General features: G+C 43.0%; 1 protein-coding gene across 3 annotated transcripts; it reads right to left on the bottom strand.

Annotated features, from left to right (window-relative positions):
- Positions 1-1770: 1770 nt before the first annotated feature.
- LOC131924105 (SERTA domain-containing protein 4-like) lies at positions 1771-13265 on the bottom strand. Of its 3 annotated transcripts, none has more exons than XM_059279329.1 (5): positions 13039-13265; positions 11852-11975; positions 9448-9673; positions 2275-2390; positions 1771-2166 (listed from the first exon to the last, which is right to left on the bottom strand). In XM_059279329.1, the coding sequence occupies exons 3-5, from the start codon at positions 9464-9466 to the stop codon at positions 1792-1794; spliced, it is 510 nt and encodes a 169-aa protein (XP_059135312.1). In that variant the 5' UTR covers positions 9467-9673; positions 11852-11975; positions 13039-13265; the 3' UTR covers positions 1771-1791. The 3 variants fall into 3 exon arrangements, 2 of the variants coding, with proteins under 2 accessions (XP_059135312.1, XP_059135313.1); XM_059279330.1 differs by lacking the exon at positions 13039-13265 and adding an exon at positions 12458-12537; XR_009382782.1 differs by lacking the exon at positions 9448-9673 and having other exon boundaries at positions 13039-13258.
- Between the last annotated feature and the right edge of the window lie 770 nt (positions 13266-14035).

Below are 14035 nucleotides of genomic sequence, written 5' to 3'. Positions count from 1 at the left end.
TTCTATATGGATTTCAAAGGCATCTTGCCATTCACACTAACTTGTCTGTACGCCTTTGCCTCTTATTACACATTGTACTTTATTCTAAAGCACTTTTCATAATGTTGATTGAGCAATTAAATATAAACTCAACACTTGGACCTATTGTGTATCTTGGTAGTCTTGCACAGCACAATCTAGTTAGAGAGCCCATGTTCTTAGTGCAAAATCACCTTGGTGATTTGTCATAGGGACCAAATGTGGTACCAAAAATAAAAGCAAAGGAAGATGCAGCCAGCCTGGTTACAAGACGGCTTTTCAGCTAGGGATGACACTGTGCTGACAGTTGCCATATTTGCGTTACGAAAGCTTGATATCTGAATTTAGCATCATATTCCTGTTGGCCATCATTCTGAACAAAGCACTAGGAAGCACACCAGTAAACGAGTCATTATGAAGCCCTTAACAATGTTTCCACAGTACCCATGCAGTCCTTGGATCAGAACCTTGTCTTGGCTGGTCTTCACTATCATAGTCTCCCTAACACTCATCTTTGAGTCTTTGGTATTTTCTTAATACACCTTTGGCACCTAGTTTTCCCAATCTGTTTTTATCAATAACAGTTTTTTAAATGAAATACTCCACAGGACAAAAGCTTCAGACCCTGAGGTCAGACGTCTCACTCACACCTCCAGAACACGATGAATCACTCCCAACAACTTCATAAACCTATCCAACGTGTTACATCTTCACCCTTAGAACTGTAAAACGTAGGAACTTATCCACATCTCTCCCCAAAGGCATTCTCAGACATATTGTGACGTGGTAAGTGATCGACTACTGTTCAAAAATCAGTGCAGTGTTTCATCCCGGTACCTTCCGTGAGCTCTTAGCGGGATGAAGAAATAACATCATTTCTAAATTCTATTATTCTCGCCAACTTTCCAGAGCAGGTTTTTTTTAAAAAAAATTATTATCCTATTAAAAACATATTTTGCCTGCCTACCCTTTCCTGAGCTTCACAGCCTATAAAAAAAAAAAGTAAGATCATATATAAAATTTAAACTCTTAAAGGCCCAGCACAAATTTTAACCAACCCATAGAACTTAAAGGTGATCCTATATGCGATGCTAATCTATTACATTTCATTCTTAAAGAGAAAGTCTGTTCAGATTATAAGAATAATCAACAAAATGAAGAAAGTGGATGAGCTTGGGGTAACCCAGTTGCTACACTGAGCAAGGAAGCTTCAGTATATGCTATGCTGGTCCCATCGTTAACTCACAGTTAAAGGATACTAACGACAAACCATTTGGCACAGTGTTTGACAAGTCAAAGAATTTCTGAAAGGACAGAACTCTCACTGTGTAAATAAAATTAGATTAATTCTACCCCTCGTCCTCAGGGCCACAGCATTATCAATTTTATATATATATATATATATATATATATATATATACTTTCAATAAGAGTGGCAGAATTTAAGTGTGTGTGGGGGGGAGGGGTGACTTAAGAATTTTAACCTAACAGATTGACCAGAGATCAATCTCTTCCTATCTCAAAAAACAAATTAAAAAAACCTTTTTCTCCTAATGCATCAATTCACTGCTTTATGATAAAGTGGGTATATTTTCCATTCAACAAGATGGCACTAAGGATTGCTGGGTAATACCCATGGTTCTCTCCCCTCGGTTCGGCATGCATCTCATCACTGAGATCAAGTGCACTGGCAATTAGTGTCTTATATTAACATCTTCACTATAAACAGTTCAGGCATGTAGAAACAAAATATCAATGAACTTAACAGTTACTTTAATTCATTTTATAAATAAGCAACTGAGAATTTTGCTCCAAGTGGTCACCAGTGTAGCCCATCCCGTAGATGGGGTTTTCCGAAGTATAAGGCACAATGTGGTAGGAATGCAGCTCTTCATAGTAGAGAGACTGGGAACAGCACTCCTGTACCATAAACTTCAGCCGTTTTCTTGTATCCGAATAAGCAGTCTTATAGGAGGGAGATTCCTTAAAGTATTCATAGCTCTCTTTCTCCGTCTCTAGGTGTATCTTCCTCAGCAAATTGTTAATTAACACAGACCTTCTTAAGTAGGTTTCTGGGTCTTCAAGAAACCTGAGCTTCTCCAGGGAAAGCTTGAGGATACAGGTCCTGTCTTCGGGTAATATCAAGTGCTAGGGAGCAAATAGAGCCATTACTCACCACATAGAGAAAAAAGCTAGAGCTTTGTGCTATCAATGACATTGGGGTGGGGAGAGACTGGGAGAAATGTAAATCCTTACTTTTGGAAAACACCCATGGTAATCTTGATGTAAATCTTCTTCTTCTGCATATTTCCTCTTAAAGTAGGCTACTTTCGACGTTGTTAATGAATACGATGGTACTTCTCTTGGATAAGCTAAAACAAACAAAAGACGATTGGAGAAAGATCAGGTGGCATGGTGGCAAAGAGAGTTTCAGCACATGGAGACCATTTGTTAGCAACATTCTAGTGACCCCAGAGATTGCTACCTCCTCAACAGTACTGTGGTTGGCAATTGTCTTATGACTGAAGTGCCTGTTGGCAGAAAAATGCCATCATTTAGACCCAAAATAGACAGTTGCATTTAGAGTTCTATGTTCATTTCCTTATGCAGCCCCAGAAATCAAATTCAAGTACTGTTTAATTTCGTGCTTTTTGTGTGTGCCAAAATATACCCAAATGTGAAGTTGGTACACAGAATATAGTGGAAGGGGTTAAGTAATTTTCCACCATTCTTTTTGCTAATCTTCCCAATACTCTGGGAAAGTTAACACTTTTAGGGTAATCAAAATGACGTAAAACAGTTGGTGGCCCAATCATGCCTTTAAAAATAGTGGTATGATCCCTAACAGCAATCTAAACAACTGTCCTTACACCCACAGAGAAATGTATTCTTCACCCCACATCAAGGAAGCTTCTTTTTGTAGCAGGCAAAGACCACACAGAAAATCACGACCAAACAAAATGCAGAGTTGTGGAGCCCAGCCCCAGTGGACATGTCTACAAAACACTCCCTCACTCAAAGCTCAGGGAACTTAGCTGAAGAGGGGCCAGAAAGAGTGTAAGAGCCAGAGGGTCAGGGAGTTTGCTGTGAGATTGGGTCTCCTGGTAACATCAGAAGCTACAACCCGTAAAGACTCACCAACATGACCACCCAAACGAGAGCTAAACAAGGATGGACATTTCAGATTGGACAGGAAAAAGCCCAAGAGGCCTCGAGTTTAAACAAAGAGCTACAGGTGACTGAGGAGAGCTGGGAGTGGGAGAGGAGGCCCTCCCTGGGGAAGAGAACACCAAGTTTTTGCTCAGTGCCAAATGGTCAGCCCTGAAAATATACATACAAGTAACATCATACAGACTAAACAGGTTATAGATCGGAATACACAAATACGTATATGTATGCAATAACAACTGAGGAAAAGAGAGGCCATGAATTTGAAGGAGATCAGGAAGGGCATTTGCATTTGGAAGAGTTAGAGGGAGGAAAGGGAAGGGAGCAATGTTGTAATTAAAATGCAATTTCAAAAAGAAACAACAAAATTAATTAATCAATTAACATAAGTCTATATCTTCAGACAAAACCATTTTACATGATTATGTTTTAACCATTGTCCTGACATTTGGCATAATTGAGGTTAATCATGAGGAACCGGAAGAGAATGGATAGCGTAATTGACTTTAGCGTAATGTGTGTGAGTAGAAACCTTTGTTTCCTCCTTGAAAATGCTACTGTCACTGAGGATTCTGACTCGGTTCTCAGAGATCTGCAAAGGGGCTCCAAGGATGTACTCTAGGTGGCACTGTGACCACAGAAAGGTAGCAAGATCAAAATTCCAAATACAGGGGCTTCCAATTCAAAGCAGAGTGAACGTACAAAACAGAGTCCAGTTTGATATTCATTCAAGCTCCAGGGTCCAGAGCACGTTTGCATTCTTCACCCTAACCCATACCCTCACATATTTCTGTGTTAGAACCACTTGATTCACAAAATAATGAGTACGTAAAGACGTGTAGGTTAAATAAATTTATACTTGGGCATTTGGTGCTTTTCCTCTAAAATGTAGAGCTTTAACGAGCGTAAGTATTAAAAATATGCTCTTCGATAACCTGCTTTCTGTGGTGTTTTCTTCATCTTGGAGGCATGTGTACATAACTTTCACATGGCTCTCCTGTTGCTGGAGGGGTTCTCCTGAGCCAGCAGGGAAAGCTACAGGCCTTACCTCAAGTACCCCAAATTCTCCCTGGTGTTACTGTGGGTTATAAATCCAAAAGAGCCTTAAGTTAACATGGGTATGTCTTACTAAGGAATCCAAGACTCAAAGCACTTGTGTATCCCACCTAAAAGAGACCAGTGATCAGGAATCAGTAGTTGAGGCTCCACGCTCACAGTTCCTGAACTCAATAAACAAAGCACAGCTTATGTAGATTTTTTCACTGGTTTAAAAGGGTTAGGGAAAAAGAACGATACTGATCAAATGAAACCATCACCAAACCCAAATTTCTCTGGGCATTTTTTGTTCGTTTGTTTTTCATTTTTAAGATAATGGAACTGTTAGGGTCACTTTGAAAGCTATTAACCAAATAACTAGATAACAAAACTTTAGTTTATCCCTTGTGATAATGACTCTTACATGCATGTATGTGCATGTGTGTGTGTGATATATGCCTGTGTATATGTGTTCTTGTTTGTACATGTCTACATAAGGTGCGCGTGCAAACGGAGGTCGACATGGATTTTCATCCACAATTGATCGCCACATTACTTATTTGAGAAGGGGTCTCTCACTGAACTTAGATTCACAAAATGGCTAGACTAGCTAGCCAGGAAGCCCTAGGGTCTCTTACCCTCACCTACTTAGCATTCAGGTTACAGGTCCTGGCTGCAGCCTGGCTTTTACGTGGGTGCTTGGGATCCAAAACTCAGGTATTGATGCTTATACAGCAAGCGATTTACATGCTGAGCCAGCATGTCCCCAGCCCCTATTCCTACTTTTTAATTAACTCTCTAACTAATTGATGTAATAGTGGTTCTCAAATGCTAACAAGCATCAGAATCCCTTGTAAGGCTCCTTGACACAAACTGCTGGGCTTCTCTACCTTTTCAGTGGGTCCAGCGGGGAAAATTTGTACTTTTACCCGATTTCCAAATGAGATCCATGTCAGCTAGCCTGGGCCACATTTTGAGAACTTGAGTGTTACAGCACCAGGCACCTGTACTAGTAGGCAATAAAAGTTGAATGAGCCCATCAGCTGATAGCCAAGCAAATAGGGTTGATTGATTTTGTCATTGTGGCTATTGTTCCCCTTTATCAGCTTGGGTTTGCTTTTTTTTTTTTTTTTTTTTGTAAGCATCATGAGCAAAGCCAGCTCACATTTTAAATTACACAGTAAAGAATGAAGTCCATTTTCAACAAGACTCCCGGGGATCATCTTAAGAGGTGTCAATGCCTGTTACTAGCATTGGTGCTTAGGAAGGTCATAACCTTTCCTGGCAAGACCTAGCGAGCTACTCTAGTGAAGGGTAGAGTGAGGAAAGACTGGGAAATAGGAAGCATAACTTTGCCATAAGCAACATTGTTTTTAATCTATATATGTGTCCTTTATTAAATATTGGCTTGCTTTACCGTCTTAAGTAACGGCACTTAATGGAACATTTGTAGCCAGTTAAAAGGCCTTTGGTGACACAGTGGAAGACAATGTGTCAGACTTCACTGTTCTGCCTCCCACTCCCAAGAGATCCTCCAGGAACGCTAAGGATTCTGGGTGGCTGTATTCCAGAAATGAGCCTCAACTACAGACTGCATCAGCCCTTGAAAACACAGAGCGAATACTCAGAGGTCTAGACCTGAACCAGCTCCTCCTGGGCAGGGCTCTTAAGTCAGTTTATTGTTCTTGAGGAAACACCCCCAGTGCTGGCTGCTGAATGGCTGAGCAGCGTTCACAGCTGCTGTTAGCTTGGCAATCCCCTCCAAGCTAGCTGCCTGGCTCTTTGCAATGTTTTCCACATCACTTTTTGGAAGATGGTTTTTAGCCACTTTGAGGCTAAAGTATGTAGCAAACGTACGTTGCTACATCTGTTTACTTGCTGGATAAAAACTCAAAAGCTTCAGAGCTGGCAGCTACGTATTGATCATGCCTGAAGTCTGCCTCTTCTGAGTGCAGACGAGGAAACCACAGCCCAGAAGAGAGTCTAGTTGACAGCCAGTTGTGTGGCTAAGAGTTGGGGGTCTAGAAGTGGCAGGGGGGAGGCGTAGGTTTACTCTCCAGATCTATTGCTTCTTGGTTGTATGACTTTAAACAAATTACATAGACTCATTACAAATCTCATTTGTCCAGTGGGGTTAGAAATACCCTGGATCCTGCGGTTATGCAAAGTAGCATCACACCTAATATATGGTAAGCCCCGTACCAAATCATAATAATGAGTGCCAATAGACGGAGACCAGTCACACAAAAGCCAAGCCCACCCCACCCTACTAGCTCGGACCTAAAGACCATTCCCACCACCCAGCCACACAGAGAGGATAGTTATTGGTTGAAAGCTTCCCAAAAGGCAGCTCAGATGGTCAAGTTGACAGGTATTACACAGAACCCACAATCTCTCTGAGAACGTGTTTCTGGTGTATTCCTATGGGTCATGCATTTGGGGCGAAAGGAAAAGCAAACTGTCTATGAAACATTTATCTAATCTTCTGGATGATTCATCAGTGTTGATCCAAATGCCCAAAGATGTGCACTTGCTATGATTGAGTGGAGAAGAATAAATGTGCTGCTGTTCCTGCCACCAAAAAGCTTGTAATTCACCTAAAATCCAATGAAATAAACAAGAGCAAAGTGACTATATGCCTTTAGAGTCAGCACTCTGAGTTCTGAGAATAGTATACAAATTACAAAACGGAATTGAGCTGAGCTGGAACTTATCTCTGAAGTAAAACAGCTAATGCTGGTTTGAACGTTAAAATTATTCTTAATGTTGTGACCTCTGGGTCACAACGCAACGTCTGTGCCAGGCCCCAAGCATGCCACAGTGTTAAGAGCTCAGCAAGTAACACACCAAACACCGCAGATCAGAGTGACCCACCTGTCATGAGAGCTCTGGCAGGGCAATTCATACATATGTCTTTAAATAAATGCTTAAAATGCAATTACAAACGATTGCTTCCTTATTGTCCTGCATTTGCCTCCAGGCAACTGGAATCCTGTTAGCATTCAAGTGATTTCATTTGGTAGGAGGCCCAGGGACAGTACATTAAGGTAACATCATCAGCAAATTAATTTATAAACACTTTGAAAGGGCAGACAACAGTAAAAGAACACCCCACCTGAGTGATTTTTTTTTTTTTTTTTTTTTTTTTAGGTCAAAGGAGAAACCTGAGAAAGAGTAAAGAGCCGCTGTGTTTAGTACTATCATCTTCGTAGTTTTTAGTTTTCCCCAACATTTTAACCAACACCCGCCATCTGGTTAGAGGTGTGCATCCTGGCTACCAACAGAAGGGGTGGAGGCTGATCTTCGGGGAAAGCGAGTGCTGTATCAGACCAGCAGCCGATGTCTGTCATAGACAAAGCATGGCCTTATCAGTTCCCCATTTGTGATGTGAGCCAGGCATTGGTCTTTGAAAATATTAGTATCCTGTCCGTCTAAACCACGCTTAACTGATAGGACAACTATCAGTTTTCATCTTAAAGGCTATAAATACATTTGTTTGGAATTATCTAATCGAGGGCTGGTGATGTAACTCTGTAACTTGGTGGTAGAGCATTCACCTGGCATGCACAGGACTTGGGTTCAATCCTCAATGTAGCCAGAAAAAAAAAAAAAACACAAAACAGAAATAATAACAACAACGACAAAGAGAACCATCTCCTCTGACCCTGCTAGGCGTGTTCTGCCATCTCGCTGCATGGCTTCAAGCATTCCGCCGTGACAAACCCCAGCTCTGTGATTTGTTTCCTGTCTTCAGGACATAACCTGAAAGAGCCTGAGTTTTTTTTCATGGGGGCGGGGGACAATTTCCAATTCACTGATTTTCATGTCATTTAGTTGAGATGGTGCTTTAAAAGCATTTTCTTCTTTGTCTGTCACACACATTCATAATTTCAGCTCAATCACTGTTATGTATCATTATTGCAATGACCCATTTTCAAACCATGAATATACATCCTACACAGAAGCATCATGTTCTATGTAGGATATCTGTGCCCTCACTGGTGTGAAGCACAGGGTTACATAAAACATTCATGAATGTGTTCATGAAGGCAGACGGGAACAAAGTCCAAGGCTGTACTGGCTTGCTTTCCGTGGACATACAGCTTTGTTGATACCTGATATCAGGTAGGTATCTTCCTTCTGTCAACACCCCAAGTACCCAGCACCTTTCTGCCTGATACGCTCTATGGTAGCAGAACTCAGTGTCCGTGTTTAGCTCTGGATCAATGAGGCAATCTGTTTCTTCAGATCTATCATCTATTCCAAGCACAATATTGACTTTATTGTCACAGTTTCTGATTAGCAACAAGTTGCAGATTATGGAAGGCTTTCTTAGGAACTTCCAGAGATACTGATGGCCAATGATTTCTTAAGAGAGCAGCGGCATTGTCTGGCCTGAGATTCCTGGTCCCCTGGCATAGTCCCAAGCACAGAAGTGGACTATTGAACAGAGCATCCGAAGTCCCACAAACCCATCTTGTTCTACTGGTCACTGAACTGGAGAGAACACCATTAAACAAGAGGTGACCAGCCAGGCAACAAGGGAGTTACGCTGCTGCAGCACAGCCCACTTCTCCAAGAAGCTAGCCAATGGCAATGGCAGAGGCCAAAAGGTATGAGTTTTGAGAGTAACCCCTTGTGATTTATCACTCTCTAGGGGAATGGTGCCCCCGTTCCCTGCACCCTGAACCTTAGAATGTGGGACTGACATAAAAATTGGCCAAGCAACTACATTTCCTGATATGGCTTCCAAAAATCATCCCACCAATAATATCTAGAGAGAGATTTTAACTCCTGTAGGTACTACCTAGGGCCAGCGCCTGGAGAGGAGAGTTTTGATCTCTGACCTGAGGGCAACAGAGGCCTTTTAGAGAGTCCTAATCAGTATCACCCACACGCTCTTTTGTTTGTATCATCATCCATCGTCGTATTTTATTTGGGTGTATCAACAAAGCACCCCAAGGCCAGATTTGCTTCTGTTGTCCAAGAAGGTTTTGTGTAAGACTCAAGTCAGAACCACCACTCCCTTCTCTAGGAGCCCTGGCCCTGGCGTTGAGATGGTCTGCCTTCAGCGCTCGTGCTGTCTGATTGGTGTTCCCAACTAAAGATCCTCTAGCAAGAAAATTATCTGCAGCAGTGGGGTGCCTCCCTTCCACAGGCGTGGGGCATCCTCGAAATGCACTGTACTCAAGCTCGGCCCATCTGCGAAGTCACTGGCTGTCTTACCGAGATGTGACAATAGCATGCAGGGACAGAACGGAGCCTTTGGGCACCTGATTCCCACTTCTCTTTGAAAGTATCCCCAGCTTCTTTGGGTAGGCTCCTGAAGTCTCACAGACCCTCTGATATATCCCTTGCAGAGTCCCCAGCTTCAAACTTGTGCCTCGTCTCCATCCACTCACTGGCATTTAGAAGTCTCCTATCTCTCCATTAAGATAATTTTCTCTTGCCTCTGCAGTAGAGAATATAGAAGTAAATGCTTGGTTTATTCTAAATACAAGGCTATATTTGACAGTACTGAATGTAATACTAGTAAAGCCTTACTGCCTTTCACTCATAAATCCATTGTCCCCTCTGGGAATTATTTCCTGAAATTGGAAGAGTCTGTATTGGTGTCTTTGTATAATTTTGACTGGGGAAAAAATTTAAAATAATTGTGTTAGACTAAAAGGGAGAAACAATGTACTAGAACTGTATAAAAACAGCCTATTTTTTAATGTAAATTTAAAACGTAATTTTTAATGTAAATTCAATGTAAATAAAGAGAGTTAACAAGACAGGCTTCTGCAGGCCCCCAGGTCCAACATAAAGGCAGGTTTTTCTTCCTTTGCCTCAATTCTGAAAGTTTGGTCAGTGCACACCTGTGTCCATTTCTGAGAAAGTTATTTTTCATCTATAGATAGATTTCATTTCATATTTATGCTGTCATGTAGGTTTCAGAAGCACACACTGCTCTGGAAGACAGTCTAAGCTGCCTGTGCATTTGCTTTCAAGCATGCTTGGGACTTCAGTGTTTTCCCTGCTGAAACTGAGTCATGAGCAGTAAGCCTAGGAGTGGAAGCCTTGATGGAGATTTCAAAGACTCCATTGTGTCTCAAGGCATCTTCGAAGCCTTACAGGAGCTTCGTGACATGAATCCAAACATGAATGTTGATATGCACCTAAAGACTTAAGACTTCCCGACAGAGTGAGCCGCTGGAAACGGAAGGGTGCAATTAGATCTCGGTTTCAGCCCTAGGCTGTTTGATCTCAGCTTGATCTAATCTAAGCATCATATCCCAACCACACACACACTCTTTATGACCCAAAGTGTGGTAATGTGGATGGGGGCACCTAGAAACTTCAAAACCAATGTTTTCTTTCGTGGATTCACTGAAACTGTGGAGCCACCAACATCCCTAGGATTAAGTGTCTGCTATCATGATACTTTATCTTTCTATTTATTTAGGACTAAATGCTATGACATCAGCAAGGAGTGATTTTTCAACAGACATGTTCACCAAAATCTGTGCAGTACATATTCTGCATATTGCACTTTCATGACGAAAATCAATACAAAAATCTGAGAAGCACTTTGACTTTTTTGATTGTGACAGGGGTCTCAGTGGATGGCAGTGTCATTCACAGACATCAAAGGACATAGAGGTTTTAAACTTCTATGTATGTCTCATAAGAAATGAGATATATATAATATATGTATAAATTACAAGACTAATGCATACACATGAACCAATCATCGTGGCTGCTTTTCTCACACACTCCTGAGACTGAGGCCCTGCACAGAACACTTACACATCCCCTGGAAGATTGCAGTGAGTCTCATCATCTCCGTGGATTTGTTTCTCACAATAAAATATGGCAATTATCATGACAGAAGGGGGAAGGCTGGCTGGGACTAAGAGCTAATGAATTCTGCAGTTTGGGTTTATATGTGGTAATCTTATCCTAATATTATTAAACTACAGTGATTTCCATAAGCGACCATAAAAATGAATGATTTCAAAGTCTTATGACATTCATAAAGCCATATAAAATCAGAGAGAATTTTTGAATGGGAATCTGAATAGATTCTCTCCAATTGCATATCTCTATGGCGGGCCCATCTTTCTGAGTTTGCCATTCGCTAGGCTAGTCACCTCTGGCAGGGTACTGCTCAGGGACTGCTCATTACACCAACTTCCACAGTGCTAGGGAGCTGAACATTCAATTATACATCAAATTCAGTCTTATAATTGAGAAGAAAGTAGTTAATTCTCCTTGGTCTCTACCATAAGTCTTCATGTAAACGGGCATTCCAAAAGTCCCCACAACCTCCTATGGTACCTTAAAGAATTCTCTTGGATTCTTTCGCCCCAGAACCACACAGCCAGTTTGCTCAGAAAGCTTCCTCTTGACATTTTCCGGGATCCAAGTTCCCTCACTTGGCCCACCCAATTCACATGGTTCTAAGAGAGGAACTCTGACAGCCCATGAATGTCCTTTTTACAGAAAACCTCTATTGACTTCAGCCCAGCAACAGCCTATATAAACAGCCCCTTCTATTAATCCTGTAAGTTGCCACGATACTACATTAGCATTTATCTCTCTGGATACATATTTAAACACTAATTTCTCTTCATCTGGTGATTACCTGGTGATGCTGACTCAGTCCGAACAGCGTATGTCTAGGACAGTCTCAGAAGATTTGGTGAGAACTCCCCTTGGCACATGGAGCATGTCTCACAGCCTCGGGCTCATGAATGGTGACTGGAGATCTTGAAACAAGGAGACATACTGGCATAAGTCACCTCTACCGAATCAGGGATGCCGAGACATGAATTAATTGTCAGAGCAGGAGATCGCCGCGTGAGGGGTTTGGGGGGTGGGGGGTGAGGACCGAGATGTTTGAGGTAGGGTCGATCTGGAATCTGGATTAGATAGAGAGATAAACCTTCCAACTCACACAATCACTTAAGTTTAAATCGGAGCAGCGTCAACTCCCCCTAAGAGATTTGGAAAGTACCCAATAACTTATCTCACCAGTTATTTACTGGTGATTATTTGGAGAAGACTGATCTTTTTAAAAATCACAGCCAGCTCTTGTACAGTTCTCTCCAAAATCACAAAGCAATTAACTCAAACCACAGTAACTTGGTCTTTCTCTGGCATAGTGACTCTTTCTGGCAAGGTTTGAAGTAGCCAGACGCCGCTACACGTCTGAAGATAGTTCTCAGCAAAGGGCTCCGTTTAACCACACCTAGTCTGCATGGCTGTGTGCTCACGGATCTCATCATCTTCTATATTTAGAGAGACGGGCTTTCCAAGGGAAGACGGGCATCCAATAAGGACGATCTCATCTAGAGAGGTGAGTTACTATGGTTACTGCTCAGGAGGCTGAGGACCCGTGAAGGGCTACTCCTGGCCAGATGGACCCTTTCCAGATGAGGACCTAAGACAGAACCCTGCTCTCCACACGCGTTGACTGAATTTAGTGGCGCCTACTCCGTGTCATTTTGTCCGTAACCACAGGCTGCCTTTGGGCGCTCGTTGCCTCCAGCTCTCCAGCCTCAGGCAGCCAGGCAAAGCAAAATCAAGGAGGGTGGAAAACTTCTGAGCACTAACCTAACAGTAGTGAGCCGAGGGGGGAGTCTCGATATCCAGTCCTGGGATTTAAAAAATCAAATCAAGTTATTCGAGACCCGTGGCTGGTCACTTTTCAATGACTGGGGGCGGGGTAGGACCGAGGCCAAGTCCCTAGCCTCCTGTGCTTTTTCTGGGCCTCGGGGTTAGATGGCTGGCTGGAGGGGTTCTGGCATACCTTGCCAGGGGTCCACTCACCCGAAGACTGCGCGTGCAACTGTTTCGTAGCTCCTGTTTTTCGCGAAGGTGTCACTCTTCGGACGGGCTCTGACAGCGACAGCGGCGGCAGCAGCGGCGGCGACTGCAGCTCGGCTGGGCGGCCGGCTCCTGCAGATCGGTCCCTCCTTCTCTGAAGCGCCTCTCGCTCCGGCTCAGAACGCGAGGCGGGCGCGCGGCTTTTCTAGGCGCGCATTGGACCAAAGGGAGCAGATGTTATCCGGTTGCTAGGAGCGTTGCTAGGAGGCGATGACGCCCCTCCACCGCTCCGAGCAACTTTCCAGAAGGTCTCGAGCGCCAGAGGGGGCTGCTGAGAGCCTGTCTGGGAGCTTGCTTATACCTGGAGCGAAGGCTGGGATCGAAGGGTCCAGCCATTGACTGGACACAGAGGGAGTGTTGCAGGCTTGAGCGTTGAGAGGAGCCTCGCATCCCAGGAAACGGTCACTCACTGGAGGACCATGGGGGTATCACCATGAAAATTGAATTTGGGGACAGTGGTGGAACTGCACTTAAAGGTGTGAGCTGAGCTGAGCTGCGCGGAATTCTTTGGCTCTGGGGTCTGTCTCCAACTGTGTTCCTGTTCCTATAAGCAGGTTTGAGTAGTTGATGGATTTGGAAGAGGGAAATATTAATCCATGGAACTCAATCTTGAGTTTAATTCCTTTGGGCACCCGATACGGCTGCCTCCTGACAAGGTGTCCAAGATTGGGGGTGGGGGGCACAGACTAGGAGAGGGGGGGCTCGCATGGTCTAAAAGTACTTCATTCACACAACTTAGATCTGAGAAGAAAATAAACCCTCGATTAATATAAAATTTTCTGTAAAAAAAAAATTGCAGAAAAGATATGAAGTTGGAAGAAAGATATAGGGGTTTCCAGGATAGTAGTCCAGGGAGTGGGGAATGAATATGATCAAAATATATTGTATACCTATATTAAATTCTCAAATGACAAATAAAATGTATATTTTTAAAGGCACC

This window comes from Peromyscus eremicus, chromosome 14 (assembly GCF_949786415.1).
Source record: "Peromyscus eremicus chromosome 14, PerEre_H2_v1, whole genome shotgun sequence".
Classification (NCBI taxonomy): Eukaryota; Metazoa; Chordata; class Mammalia; order Rodentia; family Cricetidae; genus Peromyscus; species Peromyscus eremicus.
Note: the sequence above shows the minus strand (reverse complement) of the source record. Positions and strands in the feature narration are given on the sequence as shown.

Excerpts from the sequence above, each read along its gene's own strand:
- LOC131924105 (XM_059279329.1), bottom strand. Across the intron at positions 2,167-2,274 it reads ACCATGGGTGTTTTCCAAAA|CACTTGATATTACCCGAAGA; the intron begins GTAAGGATTTAC and ends TTTGCTCCCTAG.